At 41.4% G+C, this 19,642-nt stretch overlaps 1 protein-coding gene across 1 annotated transcript in view; it reads left to right on the forward strand.

Annotated features, from left to right (window-relative positions):
* Positions 1-932: 932 nt before the first annotated feature.
* The window catches only part of STARD9 (StAR related lipid transfer domain containing 9), a 110,943-nt gene continuing 92,233 nt past the window's right edge, over positions 933-19,642 (forward strand). The window contains exons 1-3 of the mRNA XM_040599918.1: positions 933-1,032; positions 14,916-14,985; positions 17,767-17,883. Of these exons, the coding sequence (XP_040455852.1) occupies positions 986-1,032; positions 14,916-14,985; positions 17,767-17,883 (234 nt within the window). The 5' untranslated portion in view covers positions 933-985. The remainder of the gene's footprint in view (positions 1,033-14,915; positions 14,986-17,766; positions 17,884-19,642) is intronic.

The following is a 19,642-nucleotide window of genomic DNA, read 5'->3' on the forward strand; positions in this document are numbered from 1 at the left end:
GATTGAAAAACAGTCCTATACAGTATTCAGCTATAGCTCAGAGTTTGAAATGCAAAACCAGAAAGAGTCCAGTTAAAAATTAAAAACCAAGCAGGAATCTTGTTTATGCCAATGCTACTTGCTCTCACTTCTTCCCAATAATGGCAGCAGCTGACAGGGACGATATTCTAAAAAGCAAATATTTTTCACACTTTTGGTGGTTTTTATATTTCTCTAAGTGCAAACCCTTTGTAAGTGCAACAGGTTGACATTGATTTCAGTGACAGTTCTTTGGAAGTTTCAAAAGTTTGTTTTACACCGTTAAGTACAACGCAGATAAAGATTAGAGGTTTTTGAAGGAGTTTAAAGCACTTGAGAGTTTTCCTTTGGCACTTGCCTTCCTTAAATTACCGTTAAATTAATTTAACGTGGAGTGCTTTGCGCTTTAAACGGTGCTGGTTTTCTCATTGCCTGCATGGTCCTAGGAAAAGAAACCTGATCAAACGGTAGGTGGGGCTGGACTGGCAGTTTTCCTCTGAAACAAACTGGTTTCTCTGGGGTAGCCCCTAGGGAGTACGTCCGTGGCAGCACCCATCCGGCTGACCGTCGGCGTGAGGCCCTGCGAGCGAAAGGCGGGTCGTTACGGGGCTGCCGGGGAGCGGGCGCTGCTGCGGGGGCAGCGCGGGTGTCGCCGAGGGCCTGGGGCGTGGAAGCACCGACTCTTGGTCTGGAGGCCCCGCTCTCCCGGGCGGAGAAACCCGGTGTGGGGGCTGGGGAGGCTGCTGCGCGGCCGCTTTGGGGGGAGTCTCCCCGAAACCCCTCCTTTCCGTCCGGGGAGGTTCTTCCCCCGCCCGGGGGCCGGGCCGGGCCGGGCGCTCCCCTCCCCCTCGGGCGGGCCGGGCCGGGCGGCGCCGCTCCTCCCCTCCCCGGGCGCTCAGGCGCCGCGCCGGGGCGTGATGCGGGGCCGGGGCGCGGGCGGCAGCGGCTGCCGGGCGTGAGCTGGGCCATGGCTAACGTCAAGGTGGCCGTGCGGGTCCGGCCTCTCAGCAAAAGGTGCGGCGGGGGGACTGGGGCAGGGACCCGGGCGGGGAGGTCCCGGTAGCCGCGTCAGCGGGACAGTTACGGGCGGCTGCGAGGGGCCATCGGCGGCCGCTGGTCCTGTCATCGGCGGCGGGGAGGTGGCCTGGCTGGGGCTGAGGCAGGGGCGGCGGGCGCTGGGCAGCCTGACGGTGCGGGTCGGGGAGCGGCAGGGCTCGGCTCTCCGGCTCGCTGAAGAGCTTGGAAGGTTTTCGTGGAAAAGTCTCCCACCGGAGCTGCGGGGCTGAGTTCCCCCTTCCTGAGCTCCCCGAAATAGGACAGCTGCCGTCCAGCGTCAGGGAATCTTCCCTTCCCCTCCTGTTGTTGCTGTTTTTTTCCAGCGGGAGGCAGAGCCGGATATTCCCATTGTCGCTTGGCTCCGCTCCCTCCCCGGCGTGCTTGGCTCCAATAGAATTCCCAAAAGCTAAACGGTACGGCTTGAAGACAACTCCCACAAACAAGAAGATGCCGTAGCACAATGCTCTGTGTTGTTTGGATATAATACATAATTAAAACCTTGCAGACTTTGGAAACTTGGGGAGGAAAAAGAGAAGCAGCGCGCAGCCCCAGTTTCAGCGGCTGGTAACTTACTCCTGTCACAGAAATGCAGTAGCACTTCAGGCAGGGATGGTCTGGAAAGCGGTACGAGCTCTGAGGGCCCGTCTTTGCTTTGATGGCACATTTCTTTTTAGCTGAGCTCCTCGTGTATTCTGACTGCATCGACTTCTGTGGTAACTCTTCCGTGTAGCAGAGCAAATGATTCTTGAAGAGTTGCCCAGTCAGAAAACTATCCTACTCATTTAGCCGGCAGTGCACTAGCATATTTTGGACTCTTTAAGTTCTTATTTGTCTATGGATATTGTTTCTTTTTCGATAAAAGGTACCAGAGAGTGTTGAACAAAATAAAAACTCCACCCAAACCAAACCTGCTACTACTAATAGAAAAGGAAAAGGTGGAAAGTAGTTCACAGATTTTCAATATATTTTACCTTTAACTCAAAGGTAACAGATTAAAAATACACTCTGTCCATAATTTCATTTAAAAGGGTGTTTGGGTACTGTAGTTCTTATCTGTTGTACAGCTGTGAATGGAATAGCTTTTAACAGATACTGGCATACTGTAAGAAGAGTTGCAGCATTGAAGTAAGCTAAGTTTAACCTTTGGTTGCTTAGTGTTGCTTTAGTGTTGGAGATATTTGGTTTTTATTTTCTTCTGTATTGTTAGTCATTCTTAGCATTTGCTGGTTAAATAAATAGCCGTTATGCTTTCTAGAAATAAAAAGCAGTATACAAGTGCTAACTATTAACATTAAATGACAATTTGGTAATGATAAGCAAGTTATCCAGAGCATAGGACCCTTTTGTTTCAGTCTTGCAGCATTCACTGGCGACTGAAAGTATTTAAAAGTTCAACTTGGTGATGTATTTCATTGTGCATCAATGACATACTTGTTTCTCCCACAACAGCATTTGGCTGCCTGTTTGCAATTATGTAGTGGACTTGGTAGGGTGTCCTGTAGGCATAAGTTAAAATGAGTGTTTCTTAGCAGCTGGGGAAGAGAGGCCAAAGACTGAATTGGCAGGAGTGTAACCTTCCCTGATGAGGAACTTTGCACCACATGTGTCTTGGTGTTTTTTCCCCAATGGGTAGCATTAAATAGTGCCTAAGAGTGCATACATCATTACAGCATTAAACAGAGCCTATAAGTCTGTCAGATAAGGTGTGCTAAACAGGAGAACCTTCGATACAGTAGGAGTAGGCCAGCTGTTTCATAAGGAATGTAGTTTGGAGAGGAAGGTAGGATCAGAAATGTGGAAAGCCTCCTGCACGTGGGAGAAGCTAATCTGGTGCTAGAACAGAAACGTTCATACGAAGGTGAGAGTGGAAATGTGGAAGAGACTGTTAAGTAATTCCATCTACTCAGCCTGTGGGGGTGTAACAGATGGGATGGGAAGGCAGAGAGCAGTCTTGTGGTATTTGACCCCAAAGGCAACAAGCCATTTGTTCCTTGTACTGCGTTGCCACAGCTGAGGTCAGCAAAAGCATTTCAAGATGGATTTGTGTATTATAAATGGGAAGGGGGCATGGTTGGATATTATCTGTGAAGGATCTGACATGAGAACTTGCTTTCTAGCCCAGACTAAAATTGTCCAGATGTAATGACTTCAAGGCAAATACCAAATATACAAAGGCTTAAAGTAACCTTGATGGATGCTGAAAGGACTAAAGCTGTCAGTGGGGATAAAGTCCTTTTTTTTTTTTTCTATTCCAGCTTCTTATATCACTTCCATATTGTGGTCACACAACCTTCTCACCCTCTTTACACACATGTCATGATCGCCTCTAACAGGTACCTGTGCTGCCAGAGCTCCTAGGATCTCTTAGGTGCTTTAGAAAGAAAGCATTCCTGCAGAAAATTTTCAGTTCAACTGGATTGAAGTACTGTAATGTGTACAATCACAAATCGCAGCCCAATTTTTTTAAGAGTCCCCAAAACTGAAAAGCTGGGGGCAAAGGCTGGAACTAGAGGGTATGTTGGTTGTTTCTAAACTATCATACAAGCTTTACTTGTTCATTGCTTCTTTCATTTAATTTACAATGGCAGATGAATGTTGGTTTTGCGTCTTAAAATTTATAGAATATTCAGATGTTAAAAGATGTTAATAGGGGAATTCATAAAATCATGCTTTCTTTTTAAAGTTTCCAATTTTTATAAACTATATTAATCACATCTGCAACTTGTTATTTAGCATAAGGCAAAGAGTGGTCTTTTTGTTCTGTGCCTGTATGGTGCCCATCACAATGCATGCTTTGACAGAGAGCTGCTATGCACAAATAATTGCTGATCGTTATAAAGCAAGTACAGTTATACAGAACGCAGTTTTTCCTTTGCCTAAACTTTAAATACCTTGTAGCCAATGTTCTTCCTAATGCCATCCGTCATTCTGTTACAGACTAAATGATTTTTTTATCACCAAAACATTGTCAGTAAATTCCCTCAAATATGTTCCCTGGAGTGACATTGCTTTAAAAAAAGTCTGTTACACATTTAGTATTATACATAGTAAAGAAGATTTGTTACTTTGTTACATGGATACTTGTTCTGTGCAAATACATTTTTCCCCTAGGAATGAAATACGGGGGCTTGAATGTGTGCTATAAATTGACTACAGTGGTAGGTAATAATCAGGTAAAAGTATTAAACAGGATCTGGGAACGGATGAAATCCCTTTATGGTTTATTTCTGGACATCTTAATGCTTGGTCAGTTAGATATTAGACCTTTGTAATGAAAGTGTAATGTTATTTTTGGCTGTCAGTCAGAAACTGTTGATGGAAACACTTTCCATGCTAGCACGTAGCTATGTGAACTAGGAATGTTGTTTCTTTTTCTTTCTTGATTTCTGCTGTGGGGTGTGCCAACACCATGGTCTGCAGCATGGTGCTGTGATAGCAGATCTGACCCCCGATCCTGACCTGGAAATAGCGTGACTGGCTGAGAAGGAGGGTACATTGCCTTTCAAGTATTTCAGTACTCTGTCTAGGGCTCTCCCTGTGCTTGGGTAGCTCTCTTAAAGCTAAGTTGGGTGTTTATATGCTACAGAAACACCTGCAGCATTCAACATGCCCTTTTACTATTTATGTAGGCCAGTAAAAACCAGAGTTAGTTTTTATGTGCTGCTAGTTTCAAAAATGTTTGTCCCTGTGGTATCCCATCACAATTCTACTCCCTAGTTGTGGCTGCTGATGGCTTTTATGGTGGACCTCAGCCCTCTGTTACATGAGAGGAGGAAGGGAGGCTGTGTTTGTACATGAGATGCCTTCTGGGAGGGGAGTGGTCAGTGTGTCCAGGACTGTATCCTTGGGACAAGGATGGAGCACAGCTGCCTTGTGCCTTTCCCTCTGTGATCCACTTCCACTGCATTTTCTGCTCTGCATCCAGCTGGCCTCAGTTCACTTGTGCATACTCAGGATGTGTTCCCTTGTCATGGTGTAGTTTGAGAACTGCTGTATAAGCAGTCTTAAAGAGGGGAAAGAAGAATTTTACAGTGTTTTATACTACAGTGAAAAAAGCCTCATGCATTACTATAGGATTCTTTTTGTAGCATGCATCAGTGGCTAGAAGGCGTTGCATTCCTTTATGGATCATGCATTGAGGCCTGGGTAAAATCATTCATAGTGAGTTTGTTTAATTGAATTGTAAAATTATAGTGGTGTTAGTTAAAAAGCTTGGGAGCTATTTGTGCAAGACCCAGCAAAATAGAAGGCATATTCTGCTGTTGAAAATACCTTCTCCACTTTTCAGTTGCCTCTCTGGCCTGGAAAAGGAGAGACTGGCAAGAAACTCCTATTTGAAAGGTGTCTTTAATAACTCACAAATGAACATGCTCTACAAACTTCATAGACATGTCACCTGAAAGAGTTGCTAAACAGATTAATTACCCTGAAAGCTGCCCTTTGCCTTTTTCTGCTTCTCATTGTTTCCAGGCTGTAACCTGAAGCCTCCTGGCCAGCTGTTTATTTCCCGATCCTCTTGGGAGTTCCTGAGCTTGGCCTTCATCCTTGGCAAATGAGAACATCAAAGACATGTCTGGGTAGTTCCAAGTGGCAAAGCTGAACTGAACTTCCAGTTGTGTAGGTGTTTACTATCACATTCTGAGCTGCAGCAGTTGTTTTCCTTGTTACTGTTGCTCTATATGGCATAGTCCTCTTAATTGTCTTCCTGGGTTGCAGCTGGCAACGAGGGTTGAGGATGGGACGGGGTAGCGGATTAAAGTTTGTGGTCCTAAGAACTTGGGTGATGGGTGTGAGCAAGCCCAAGGCTGGGAGGAAATTGTAGGGAAAGTTTCTTGCGAACTGTTTACAAAACCATGCTGCTTGTGCCAGGCTAACCTGAGCAGCGCGTTGAGCACAGCTGCATTGAATAGGTGATAGAAGAACTCAGCTGACTGGCGCATTATGATATGAATATCTAAAATTAATGTCTACTCAAAAGGAAAGCTATGTGGAAAAGCAGAATTACTTTAAAAATCATTCTGGAAATGATACGATGTAAGTCACTATTGGTTTTTACTGGGTATGCCTTTATTAATCTGCTGCAGGGTCAGCTTTGTTAACTAGTCTCTCTGCTGTGGTCCACCTCCTTTGTTCTTTGTCATCACATTGTGGTAAGTAAAAGGAAGGATTATTTTGTAAGCAAGAGACTTGTTGCTCTTTTATAGACTGTGCTATTAGCTATTTTACATGCTTATGTGTAACTACAAGAACTTGGAGCAATATGGCCTACTGCTGGCAAGAGTGATAAGTTGTATCAAATTTTGTAGAAAGCAGTTCCTTGAATCTTACGCATAACATGTTAAATGCTGTATCAAAATAAAATTAAACCAACAGCAGATCGGAGATTATTGTTGTTCTCCCTCTTACCCCACCAGAGCAAATTCTTCAAGCATATTCCTTTTAAAATGTTTGTTCTTCACTAGCTGCTCACTGCTGCCATTTTAAGGCACTTTTTGAACCAACCCTGTTCAGGTGCGTGTATCTCTGTCTTATAACTTCATAATGCCGCTGTTAAGAGGAATGTATTCTGAGGAAAGATAGCCATAGACATTTAGGTTAACATTTCAAAAGCTTTTCCAACTATATTAAAAAAAAAAAAAGAAAAAAAAAGCCATGATCCTACTTTATTCAAATTGTTGTTGTGATACACTACTTCAAATGTATTTGATCCAAGTCAAATATAATGACACAAGATACGGGCATCATTAGTATTTTTACAGTTGGGGGTTTTTTTTACACCTTCAACTTCTACTTAAGTTAGCTTTTCTGTGCTATTTGGATAGTGTTTGTATTTAACTGTCTTAGAATAAAACCCCAGTGTTTGCAAGCAGAGAACATTTATTTCCCTTTATATTTCTAAAGCTAAGCGTGAGGCATTTTTTTCTTCCCTTTGGTACTTTTGTTGAGTTGACATAAAATTTCCTCTGTGACCCAAGTGTGTGTTAGATAAATTAGCTCTCTGTTAATGAAATAGTGCTATCAACTCCATTAACTGCTTTACTGGATGTAATTGGAAATAACTTCCTTAGAAACCTGTATATATTTTACATTAGCACAAGAAATAAATTACAGTCAAAAATTCTCTGGAAAATTGATGTAGCATAATTTGGTTTTATAGGTATTCAACATATGTTCCATATGGATTTAATTTTCAAATATAGAACCACTACTTTTTTTGAAGAAAAGGACAAGATTGTCATGTCCCTAAACATGAGGGATGAGACAGTGCATTGCAGCATTCAGTGTCACAGTCATTTATTTAATCTGTGATTGCAGATTGAAGTTCTGTCGGTGGAATGAAAACTGACCACTACATCCAAATTCTGGTTTGCATGGAAATTGCGGCATGTGCACAGAATTTCTTCGATGCAGAAGTGTGTGAATTATATTATCTCATTGCTCAGTAAACAGTTGGGAAATCAAGGGTGGATGAAACTGGACCATAGCTTTGTTTTAAATCCCCCATGTTTCATGCTTCCTTAAATGCTGGGTAGGACAGATGAAAAAACCTTTTCCTCTCCTCTTTCCTTCTCCCCTCAATGCCTCTGCATTCAAGAGAAAGCAGCACTATTCAGCAGCTGTTCAAAGCACTGATGGATCATCAGGAGTACTTCTGACTTGGATTGCTCAAGGAATGGGCCTGAAGCTCTTGTTCTAGCAGTGCAAGACTTCAGAGATGGTGTAGGCAGAAATGCTCTTCTCGTACTGTGACACTGCATGGGCAGGATTGCAGAGCTGTGACCGGAGGAAGCCATCCCACGCTTCCCCTCCTAGCTCGTGGATACATATATCAAAAGTCGGGTAAGATTAAGTAAAGACTTTAACTGTTTGAGCAGGCCTGTATCCAAAAAGAGCACTGACAGTGCCTCACGTTTATCTCTGCACCAAATATTCCCCATTTTTATTGCTATATAACATTTGCAAAGAAGAATAGGGGGAAGCCACACGTGGATGGTGGTGGTCACTAGGAATGGTGATTTTTGACTTTCAGATTGTGTTAACCTTTATCAGAACCAGTGAGAGCTCTATGCAGCTGGGAGCAGGCTTGAAAGGTAACTTGAGCAGCATGCCTAGTATAGCAGCATGCTGTCTTGGTGAACTCTGTGTACTTGGCTTCAATATAGATTTTTAAGTTATTTATAGACTTCTGTTCAGATTGCTGACTGAGTGTGCAATGATATTTGCCAGACAGAAAAAAAAATACTTAAAGAGAAATATCAGAAATGGCATTGGGTAGTAAATAAACTTTGGGTAAAACAAACTTTAGTTTACATTTACTTGATCATTGATACTTTTTTTTTTCAAATAAAAAATCCTGGATGAGCCAAAGTGAGGATGTTCATACTATTAGCAGTTTGACTTTCTTACGTTACAGCAGGAGGGATAAGGATACAGATCATGCTGGTGTTAAGGAGGGGGGGATGCTGTGTTTGGGAAGGTTGTAGGTGCCTTACTTAGCTTGTCAGTAGAGTGCAGAAGCTGTAATGGCTGAAGGCTTTGACATTCATCTCAAGAATTTCTGACGGAGCAGCATGGACTCAGTGCTTTTTCTCATTGCACCTTTGGTCTCTCAACAGATGTGTCCTCAACCTGTTTTGTCTGGTACAGTGTTCTCTGAAGACTAGCAAAACTTAGAAAAAATGCCCCCATTGTTTGTTTCCTTGTTTCCATGGCCAAAGTCAGTCATCACCTCAAAGATACCTTTGCCAAGGCCACCAGTAAGCAAGAGGCAGAGACACTGTACAATATACTGTTAATGGAAAGGAAAAGATAAATCTGGCTACCTGAAATTTTCCCCATAAAACCTTTAGACTTCATGACCAAGAAAAACCTCGAGTTAGATTTGCCTCAGGATTATACTTCAGCTGCTGGCATGGTGATTGCATAGATGTGCCATTAGACAGCACAAAGTGTCCCAGGTACAAGTGGAGGTAGTTTGGTAAATGTTGTGCCTTACTTACAGGCTATTGTAGTCATATGATAGTCATTCCCCATATCCTGGGAAATGGCAGGGTCCCAGAGACAGCAGCAGTGACCGCTGGCATGCATCCTGCCGTGCTCACGAGTGTGCTTTTGCGTGTGTTTGTAAGCAGAGTGTGAAAATGCATTCCATGACAGTAAGCCACATAAAGCTAGTTTTTTTCTAGAAAAGTCTAGAAAATGAATTGTTCCAAAACCCAGAACCTATGCAATTGCCCAATCAGCAAGAATTTTCTGCAAGAGGAGAGGGATTGACACCATTGCCATACTGCTTTTGAGGTCCTCTCAGTACAGGTTGAGATTGGGTTTGGAGTTTACTTGGGTGATAGAAATTGGTAGGAAAGCATAAGTACTTGCAACAATTACATTGCAGGGTTATTTTGAAAGTTTGTGTGAGTAGATACATATGCAAGTCTTTCAAAAATTATTTAGCATTTCTCATATACTTGAATGGTGTATATTGGCTTTGGTGAGTAATTTTGGTGGTATTTGTAGAAGCTGTATTGTTGCATGGCATGACTACTGTTAATGACTCCAGTATTTTTGCTTTATTGCATGTACATGTGACTCTTAAAAAGTCAGCTCCTTTGTTCTGCAAGAGCCTGACTTACATTTGAGAGGGTGGAGAAGTGGGGAAATTTTGTAAAGCCTCAAATGAACAACTGCCCCATTTCTTTCCGTACACTGCTTCCTCCAGCTCTACATACCTTCTTGCATTTCTGTACTCTGTTTCTGAACTTGTCAGTGAGATCCAGCAATCTGTGGAAATGTTCTTCTCAGGGGTCTTGATCTTCCCATGTTTCTTTTCTGCTGTTTTGTACTTCTACATCTTGCAGAGTGTCTCTTGTCCTGGGGTTGCATTAACTTTACGTGTTGACTGCAGAAATTACTTGTCATGAGAATAGCAAATATCATGAGGAGATTTCCTTTGGGCTGCCCCTGTTTTTTGGACTGCCACAGCAGCTTTGGGCTGCCCCTGTTTTTTAGATTGCCACAGCAGCTTTGCTGCTGTCCAGTCTCTCTAGTAGCTCCCCGTTACAGCCCTGCCACTGCATTCTGTACTTGTGTCACCGTTCTGTTGCTGGGTCTGCATTTCTCAGACTTTCTGTGTCTGAGAAGATCCAGGTCTTTCTTGGGATGTGTGCCATTAAACGGTCTTTCTATAGCTTTATCTTTGTAGAGATGACTGGTTTTCATGCAAAGTAATTCAGAAGGGAGGAATTTCCCAAATATAGCATGAATTTTTCAAGAGGTAGGGGAGAAGGGAGGATGGGGAAACTAAATGTTAGGATCACTGTGATTTCTGAGCTGCAGAAGTCAAATGTGTTACTAGAGAAGCATACTTTAGAGTTGATTTTATTGGTACAAGGAACACAGCTTTCATACTTGTGGAGCAGAGCACCCATTCCTAAGGATGCATATGTGTTTTATCAGTCAAATGCAAACTGTGATACACATCTGTGTGAGATTGTACTGACGAACAGGTTTTGCTGAATGACCTTTTGTAATGTTTGCAGTCTGGAGTTAAGTCCAGAACATCTAGAACAGCTGTGAGTCTGCTTTGCCTCCAGGGCTTTAGATATTAAACTGTGGTTTCTTTCCCAGAGTTCTCTCGTTTGTACCTAAATGAAGCATGATACAAACACAAGTTTATGGGGAGGTTGAAGTATGGTTTGTAGAGCTGAGGATGGCTGCAGGTCGAGTTTTGTTTACGTTTAATGCTTTCTGGCTGTGAGGTGCTGCTGAAGGGAGGGGTCTCTGTTCCAACCACCATGTGTGTTCCTGTCCTGTCTGTTGCTTCTGCTTGGCAACTGCGCGACCACTGTGCTCTGGAAGAGCTCGCTGGTTCTGTGGTGCCTTGGTTATTTATTTTGGTGTGTTTTCTTTTCTGATCACAGCTGATCTGAGTCATAGCATGGAGGTGTGATTGCTAGATCAGATGGAAGAAAAGAAGTGGGAAAGTGGGAACACATGTGGGAGGTTGGAGCAGCAAGAGAAATTGCTTCTTGCAGCAACAGCCTGCAGTTAAGATAAAAGTCTGGGTGCTGTGAATTTGCATGCAGAGCAAGGGGAGAGTTTAGTTCTATCCCTGTTTGCTGGTAGTTTTCTTGTTGTGTGAGACTTGAACAAAGCTATTTGATTGCTGCATAGAGCTTTTTTGCCTGCATAGTGAGGAATCCTTGGTAGCCTGCCCTAGAGGGTGTGGTAATTTTATTTTGTTGTTTATATTTTACAGGGTTTATAGTTATTTTATAATATAAATATGACTATATGATTTTTATATATGAAAAACTTTTGTACCTCAAAGGTTTTATGTTTGGAATTTCTTCTTTATCTTGACTCTTCAGTGATGATTGTGGCCTGGGAGAACATCAGGTGATGAGAAATCACAGCATAAAGTCATTCGTTCATAGGGTTGTGTATAACACAAGTGGACTGAACACAGTGAATTTCATGTAGTTGTTACAGGTGGGGTTGGGAGCACTGCTTGTTGTTGAGGTTGCCTTACATCTGGCATTTAAAACCATTAAAAGCTTTGCCAGATCTTTATAATTTGGGTAGAAATCTTCCATTCATGAATGCTTGCCTGAGACTAGATATTTTTAATTATTTTTAGGCTTCATCCAGAACAGTTCAGCTGCTACTGAAGGTGAAATTAAGGGAAAATTAGTTTTTAAAATATTTAAAAGCAACTTAGGGTGACCATTTATTTGAATTTCCCAATTGATTTAAAAGTGGAAATCTGGTATGTATTTTTGAAATTCCCCATCTGAATCTACCCATTTCTGCTCAAGTTCTAAATAACTGAAACTCTTTAACATGCTTAGTGAAGACTTGTAAGAATACAGCAGAAAGATCTGGTTTCCCTGAGTGCATCTGAACTTGTGTTCCTTCATGTTGACCAAATTGTGCTTGCACCATTCCTTTAAGTCAAAATCAGTTGAGCACTGCTTTAATAAATTGAGCTCAGTGTTGTCCAGCTCACAATTGAAACCCAGGTATAGAAACTGAGAACACGGCCTTCTATGCCATTTATTCTCAATAATTTGTTTGCTGACCCCAGCTGGTGTCAAGGAAGAAACACTGATTCAGCTGTGGAGTGTAAAAATAAACTTGGGATAGAGACTTGGAAGAGCTAACGAAGAGAGTAGGATTGTGTACCTTAGGGGCAGGGAGATCAGCCTAAACCAGCTGCAGTGCAGTAGGAGAAGGGAGACAAGACCTGCAGAGCAGTTGAAAGCACTAAAATTGAATGTGGGCCCATGGTCAAGATGTCAGAGAGAACAGGTAGCAGGTACCTGTAAGGGATGATGTGTGTGCGGAAGGGGAGGAAGACAGGAACTCAGTGAACTGTAACTAGGGTGGTAAGACAGGAGGGCTAACAGTAGGACTGAAAAATAGGCAGTGCTCTTGTCCTTAGGAAGCAGGATAGGGCCAAGATCGTACTGAGGCAGTGGAGGAAACAGTATGTGTAAGTGAAGCAAGCTCCCTCCTAAGGGATCCCTCTGGTTTTGTCTGCCTTCTGCTGTTCTTAAATTCTTGTGAAATTCTTTGTCACAACGTCCCATTTTTTTTCGGATCTGGTGTGCTGTACAGGGTAACTGTCAGCTTTGCCCATTAGCTCACCTGGCAGAGGTTTGTATGTGGATATGCAGGTCCCCAAACTTACTGTGTTGGAAAACACTTGCAACTTTGTACGTGCTTTGAAAAGCACATGTACAGATTAAATGCATCAATTGCAATTTTCTACCTTAGATGCTCACAGCCTGTATCCTTAGATGCTTGCCCTTGTTTGTTGTTTTTTAGGGAGCCTTGTGAGGCCTCTGTTCGGTAATCAGCTGTATGTAATGAAAATTCTCTCTCCTTTGAGTGTTCCACTTTCCTCTGGGGCTGAATTCAGGGCTCTGGTGGCTGATAATATTGCACTGGTGCATACTCACAGCTTAACTAAAACATCTGGGAGCTGCGCGTGTGTTTTCTAAGTGAAGTGCTGTGTATAAGTATGTACTATAGAAATACTAAGTTCAGTCTGTCTCCAGGCAGGTGCTCAAAGTTAGCAACATGAAGCAGAGAGACGTTAAGGTAAAGCATTATTTCTATCTGCAAAATGGGGATACCCTATGCTGAGAAATGTGTTTAAAACTCCTTTATGCTTGTAAAGCTCAAATGAGTGTCTCTGTGGAAGCCTTCAGTGTTCTAAGGCATTGTTTTGAATATTGTTTTGGTACAGAAAGTGAGAACCAGAGGGACCTCAGAGGTAGGGCACATTGTGCTCCCTGGAAGAGCTGTCAGTGAAGATTGTAATGGGTGGGGGAGTAAATACTTCTGTACACATGTAAGGAATCTGTTAAAAGATGGATCTAGGGCCATGAATGTATGGTGGTCAACTGGATTTGAATTTCCTTACTCTTGTTTTATCTTATCTAGTTTTTAATTGATCTTACGGTACTGATCCAGCTGATTATCAGGAGATAGCTATACAGCTAATCTCATATGACAGTGTCTGTGTCTTCAGCTTACTTTTAAACAAAGTGTGCCAAAACTGCACTAAGGGCATTGATTTTATTTCTAAACCATTTCCTTCCAAATTTATAAAGGCATTAGGTTTCATCAAAGTAAAACTTTCTGGTAAAGTTACAGCTTACAAGATTTGTCAGTATCAGAGTGCAAAGCAAAATATAGAAGAGATACAAAGGATACAAAAATCTTTCTCCTGTTCTTAGCTTCTCAGTAATTAAGTGTTTGTTTATTTTTCTGCTGTCAGAGAATTAGGCTCCTGACCTCTTCTTCCTCATTTCTATCTTGCTATGTATTAAAAAAATACATGATAATTATTGAGAGGGATGTGAATCAACACACCTCTAAATAAGAATCTCCTTAACTTCAAGTAGCTGTTGTGCTGTTGGCCCAGAAATAAGTTGGTTGGGGTTTTGGTGTGGGGTTTTTGTTTGTTGTTTTGGGTGGGGTTTTTTTGCTTTGGCCACATCCTTTTTTCATTCTTTTCTAGTATGACTAATTTTGGAAGTGGAAGTTGGCTCTAGAAGCCATTCATAGCTGTGTTCAGTGGGAAGTTTAGACAGTGTATAAGAGTGCTTGGCCCTTTGCACTTGAAGAACAATTCTGTTAATTTACATTTAAGGACAGTTTTCTTTTTCCAAAGCGTACTTTTCTGAGGACTACAACAAAGCACAGGAAGTCTACTGGTGCTCCACTCTACCTCCTTGTAAATGTAATTTAAAACAACAACTCTTAATTAGAAATAATATCCTAACAAAGTATTTAGGACAAGAACTTTGAAACGGTTTAATCACCACAGTCCTGTGGGTTTTTTCCCCCCTCTCACTATCGAGATACCTGGCTGCAGATTTCCTGATGTTACTTAACATCATAGAGTGTCTGTCACGACACCCTCAAAACTATCAAGCTACAACAAGGTCTTTCACCACCTCATACCAGCATCTCTTCATACAGCTCTCTGCTGCCTTCTCATCTCACCTCATCCAGGGCATGTTGTCTCTTCTCTTGCTTCTTCCTCAGCTGCTCCCTCTTCACTGGCTGCCCAAACCCTTAACAGAACCAGCCACAGCTGCACCTTATCTACATAGACCAACCCACTGCCCCTGAAGCCAGCCCACAGGTGTATGTTATCAGTGTTAATTAACCCAGCTTCATTCCTCTACAAGTGTCTTATAAGTATCTGTTTTATAGCTTGATTTATAGTTTGTTGAAGTAAACAAAAATTTCTGAGATTTATGGATTTGATGTGCTTCTTTCTGTGTCTTCATATTTTAAATGGATTTTTAAATGTGTTCTGTTTCCAGAGAGAGTGCAGAAGGAGGAAGAGTGATTGTAGAAGTTGATGACAAAGTGGCAAAAGTCAGAAATATAAAGGTATGCTTTTTGTTGTTTTCTTATATAAGGATCCTGATATCCTGATGCTTTTCTGTGTTTGCTTGGCTATTGGATCATTCTAATAAAAATACTAAGGGAGAAGTTTAAACTGGCACAGCTCTAGAACAATTGCAATAAAAGTGTTGGGGAGGATTGTTTTGGTTTGGGGCGTAGGTTTTTTTTGTGACAGTGGATTTAACATGTAGTTATGTGTTCTGTATTTTATGTTTGTCAAAGCTTCTGCTGTTTGGCTGCATGCCATCATTCAAAGCTGTTAGTAAATTGTTTAGGATTTTGTGCTTATCTTACTAACATCTGGATAATTTCTTTCCTTGTGTGTCTCCTCTTCTCATGTTTACACTCAAAGTGCAACTGACTTGCATGAAATGGAGCAAAATGTGTTCAGCTACGCTTCAGGCCTTGATAAAAGACCAAGAATTATAAGACTAAACTGAATGTAGCTGTCATCCTTGGTGAGAGCTCCGGAGCCAGCGTGCTGGGGAATCAGCCCTCTGGTTTAGACTCTTGAACTACTTAAAGCTGCCATGGTCTTTCACAAAATTAATAGAATAGGAGCAAAGCAATTTTGTGTTGTCAAGCACGTTTCTGCTTGAAAGGCAAATAAATGAACAGTGAGATTACTGTGGGGATGCTAGAAGGCGGGTTTGTTGTTGTATTTCTTGTCTCCTGTTTGTATCTGCAAGCAACCCAGTGATTCTAGATTGCTGGTTCAAGAGAAATGCGTTGAAGAGAAACCTTGTCAAAAATTGAAGGGAAAGATTTGAACTATTTACTTTTTTCTGTTACAATTATTCTTGTATTGATGATACAGGTGCTTGTTTTTAAAGAAAGGTATCACGGATGTAAAATGTTGCCTATTTTCTGGGTATTTCCTTTCCAAAGGCTGTGTTCGCAGAGTCTGACGCTCATTACTTTCTGAAATAATTTTCCCCAGTTCTTCATACATGTGATGAAGCTCTCGCCCCGGTGCAAGGCTGCCCATCCCCAGGCCATTCTCAGGCAGGCTGGGGGGCCCCAGGCTGCTGCGAGGGGCCCTGGCCTGCGAGGGGCCCTGGCCTGAGGGCTGCCCACCCCCTCCCGCAGTGAGTGGAGGCCTGGGTGTTGCAGCTGCCTGACAGGGTGCAGCTGAGCCTTGTTAGGCCTGGAGGGTTTTTAATTTTATTTGTTTCAAAAGGCGCTGTGGGCTGCCTTGGGACACTGGGGCTACCACAGTAGTGGGGTAGACTGCGCGCAGCAGGCCAAGAATGGTGGTTTGGAGGCACAGTGGCTGGTTTGTGGACTGTTTCTCTCATGAACTTTCCCAATTGGTGAGTTTTGTAATGGGTGTGAGTTTGCTTTACGCATAAACTAAATTTAGACAGCCTTTGATGAATCCAGGTTAGTGTGTAAGTTAACTTTATACACTAGTGTTCATGTTATATCTGGGGTAGGTACGCATTGTAGTTCAAAGCAAAATTATCCTAGCTGTGGTCAGGGGCTGCTTTTCCTGAGGTAAAAGGGAATTGTTTTGTTGGGGGTTTTTTTGGTTTTTTCTACACATTCCAATAGGAAGGCAAGCTGTCTTCTGCTTTTGCTGTAGAAAACCAAAGAAAATAAAGGTAATCATAAAAATCTCTGAATCACCATGTTGAAAATGTCATTACTGAAGATGATCAATAGGCTTGTTAAGACATTAATTCCGACTAAAGGAAACCTTGGTTGTACTTAATTCAGTGTGACAACTTTGGACTCATGCAGGGTTTAAAATACCTACCTCTTTACTTCAAAGATAATTTAAAATTGTATCTGTCCTCTTGCTGTGCTCTTTCTTGATTTAATAAAGCCGTAAAAGTCACAAACCTGTCAGATGAGCCTGTAAGTTAGTTTTCCCTGGAAACATCACAGCTAGTGGCAGAGTTTGGTGCTTAGAGTGCCCTTTGTCCAGTAATCTGGCAGACAGCACTGTCACCCCTGGGTTTTGGCACCGTTAGGTAGCAAATTATATCAAATCTTTTTTTCTGCTTAGATTATTCCAAATGTCAAGGCTACAATAAAGTTAGTGGTAAGATCAGAATTACATGTGGATGGTGTTAATTTTGTGTAATGTTTTGACTCATTGCTTTCCTTTGATGAGTAGAACAATGTATAGTTCATAAGCTTATATATTTTATTACAAGTCACTTGGGCAAGATTATACAGACTTAAACAATTCCCTTAATTTCAGTCACCATTTCTGACTATTATGCTAGAAAGGCTTCACTGTCATTATTACTAAACTGTAAATGTTAGGTTTGTAGTGCGCAGTTCCAGTGACAGAAGCATTTGCTTGCAACCATGACAAAGTGAAGGGAAAACGGGGGAAGAGACTTGTGTTTTCAACTATGCAGTGAGAATATTAGTTTTGTTTTCTCACTTGGGGCCTCATTTCTGTCATGTGGTTCTTGGTGAAACAGAAGGACAGAGAAATATCTAAAGGGTTATAGAGCTTTCCTGCCAGTATGTAGATGTTGTGAAGATTAACTAAATTGCTTTCATTTTACTACATTTTACTACAATATTAGCTGTAGTAAATGAACCCTTCAGCAAAAAGGCTTCAGCAGGTCTGTCATGGAGGTCTCTGCATCACTCTGAACATCAAAGAAAATTTAATAAAGAGGATAAACTATTTGTCATTCCTTTTCCACAGCACAGATCCTAGTTAAACTTCCTGTTTTAAAATGCTTGCTTTTCAGTTAGCTTCAAAGTGAATGTTTTTTTCTGTCTGTTTCCTTCTGTTGTCAGGTTGACAGTAGGCCTGATAGCACTTGGGACTCGAGAGAGAAGACTGTCGCCTTCAGCTTTGATTACTGCTACTGGTCAGTTGATCCGGAAGATCCAAAGTATGCATCTCAGGAAATGGTAAGTGATGCTGTTCTTCATGTCTGTGTTTCCATTCTGTTTTGTCCTTTATAATCACATCCACAGGAAGAGACAGAGATGCAGGATACCTAAAACTTTGTTTTCTTTTCTGCCCCCATCTTTTTCTTATTTTGTTTCTAATACCACAGTACTCAGTCCTTTTATCTTAAGTTGGTGCAGTAGGACTGTAATACCCTTGTTTGTCAAGTAATGCATGCTTTCATTAGATATGTTAACTTTGGTAGTGATCATTAATTTCAATGATCTGAGGACTCTAGGCTAGCAATGAGACATTTTGTTCAGGAGTGGTGGGGGGATCAGATTCTAGAGGGACAAAGCTCTGAAATGAGAGGAAGGAGTGTTGAGGCAATTCTGAGAGGGTCAACAGTGAAGTAATCACATCTTTAAATAACAGTACTTATTTTACTTATACAATACTGTTCTGAGAGCACTTTTCATTAATGAAACATCAGAAACCTCTTATAATTAATGGAGATTACTTCTAGCTTGAGGAGCCAAGGTTTGATTAAGAAAGAAGGTAGAAGGATTCAGTATTTAAATTGAATACGGTTACAAATTTTTGTTAATAAACAAGGAATTATTACATCTATTACAAATAAATATAATGCACAGCAGAACTATCAAAATGTTTCACTATGTATGCATTTTATTACATGTTGGCATTAAAATAATTGTTTGCCTCTGTTTGGTCTTCAGAATTGTACCATTTCATCTTTGTCTGTTGTCAGTGTGATTGTTCCTGAAATTTCAACTTGTATAATTGTGTTGTTTTCACAGAAAGTATCACTTAAGGCTGAGCTAGTCTGGTGAAGTTTGTCTTTCTGGTAGTGATGAGCACAGAATTGTTTTACTTACGGGAGTCAACATTTGAAAAACTACCAGATTTGGCAATTACCAGAACTACAGTTTAAATTCTTGACTGTGTTCCATTTCCTTCTTGGTGCAATAGTGTGGAAGCAGTTTGGGGAACTTGGGAAGTGTATTTAGTGTTTAAAAAAGTAAGTTGTCTTTGTAAAGTATCCAGCACTAGGTAAGATTCCATTTTAACAATTACAAATAACAAATCTTTAAGTGCTGAACTGCTGGGGTCCGTCATTCCCCTTATGTTGTCTTACTGGGTTATTTTGATTGTGTTCTTTGCGAGTTTCTCTCATACTGTGCTTAGAAACAGCCTTCTTAGAGCTGTTGACAATACAGTTGGCGTTCTAGCTGAAATGGTTCAGTAGATGAAATGTTGATAAATACAGTCTGCCAAGTCAGTTTTATCTCTACTATGTATGAAAAATTATCAGAACTGCCAAATGGAAAATGTAAATACTGGCTACGAAGTGTAATATTTTGTTCTTGTTGTTGTTAAATACAAGTGCGACCAAAAAAGAATGTAAAATGCAATATAAACAGTGCAGCGGCTGAGTAGGTATTTCAGACACTGTGGAGAGCCTTGTGTTATCATACAATACAGTTTTATGTAACAAAAACACTGAGGGAAAACATGAACTCCTTGGCCTTAGAAAATTAAGTAATGGGCCATAGTTTCCTTACTTGTGCCTGATGCTGGCTGAAAGGGCACCTAGTGCTGCTTCATGTAACCATTGGGTTACTGAGCCTTAGACAGATGTATTTCATCAAGTTAAGGAAAGTTTAAAGATGGACAGGTGCTTTAAAGGGCCTGGAGTCATAAATGAATTTCTTGGGCTTTTACCTGTCTTGGTGATTGTAGAACCAGTAAAGCATACTT

This window comes from Falco naumanni, chromosome 7 (genome assembly GCF_017639655.2).
Source record: "Falco naumanni isolate bFalNau1 chromosome 7, bFalNau1.pat, whole genome shotgun sequence".
Lineage (NCBI taxonomy): Eukaryota > Metazoa > Chordata > Aves > Falconiformes > Falconidae > Falco > Falco naumanni.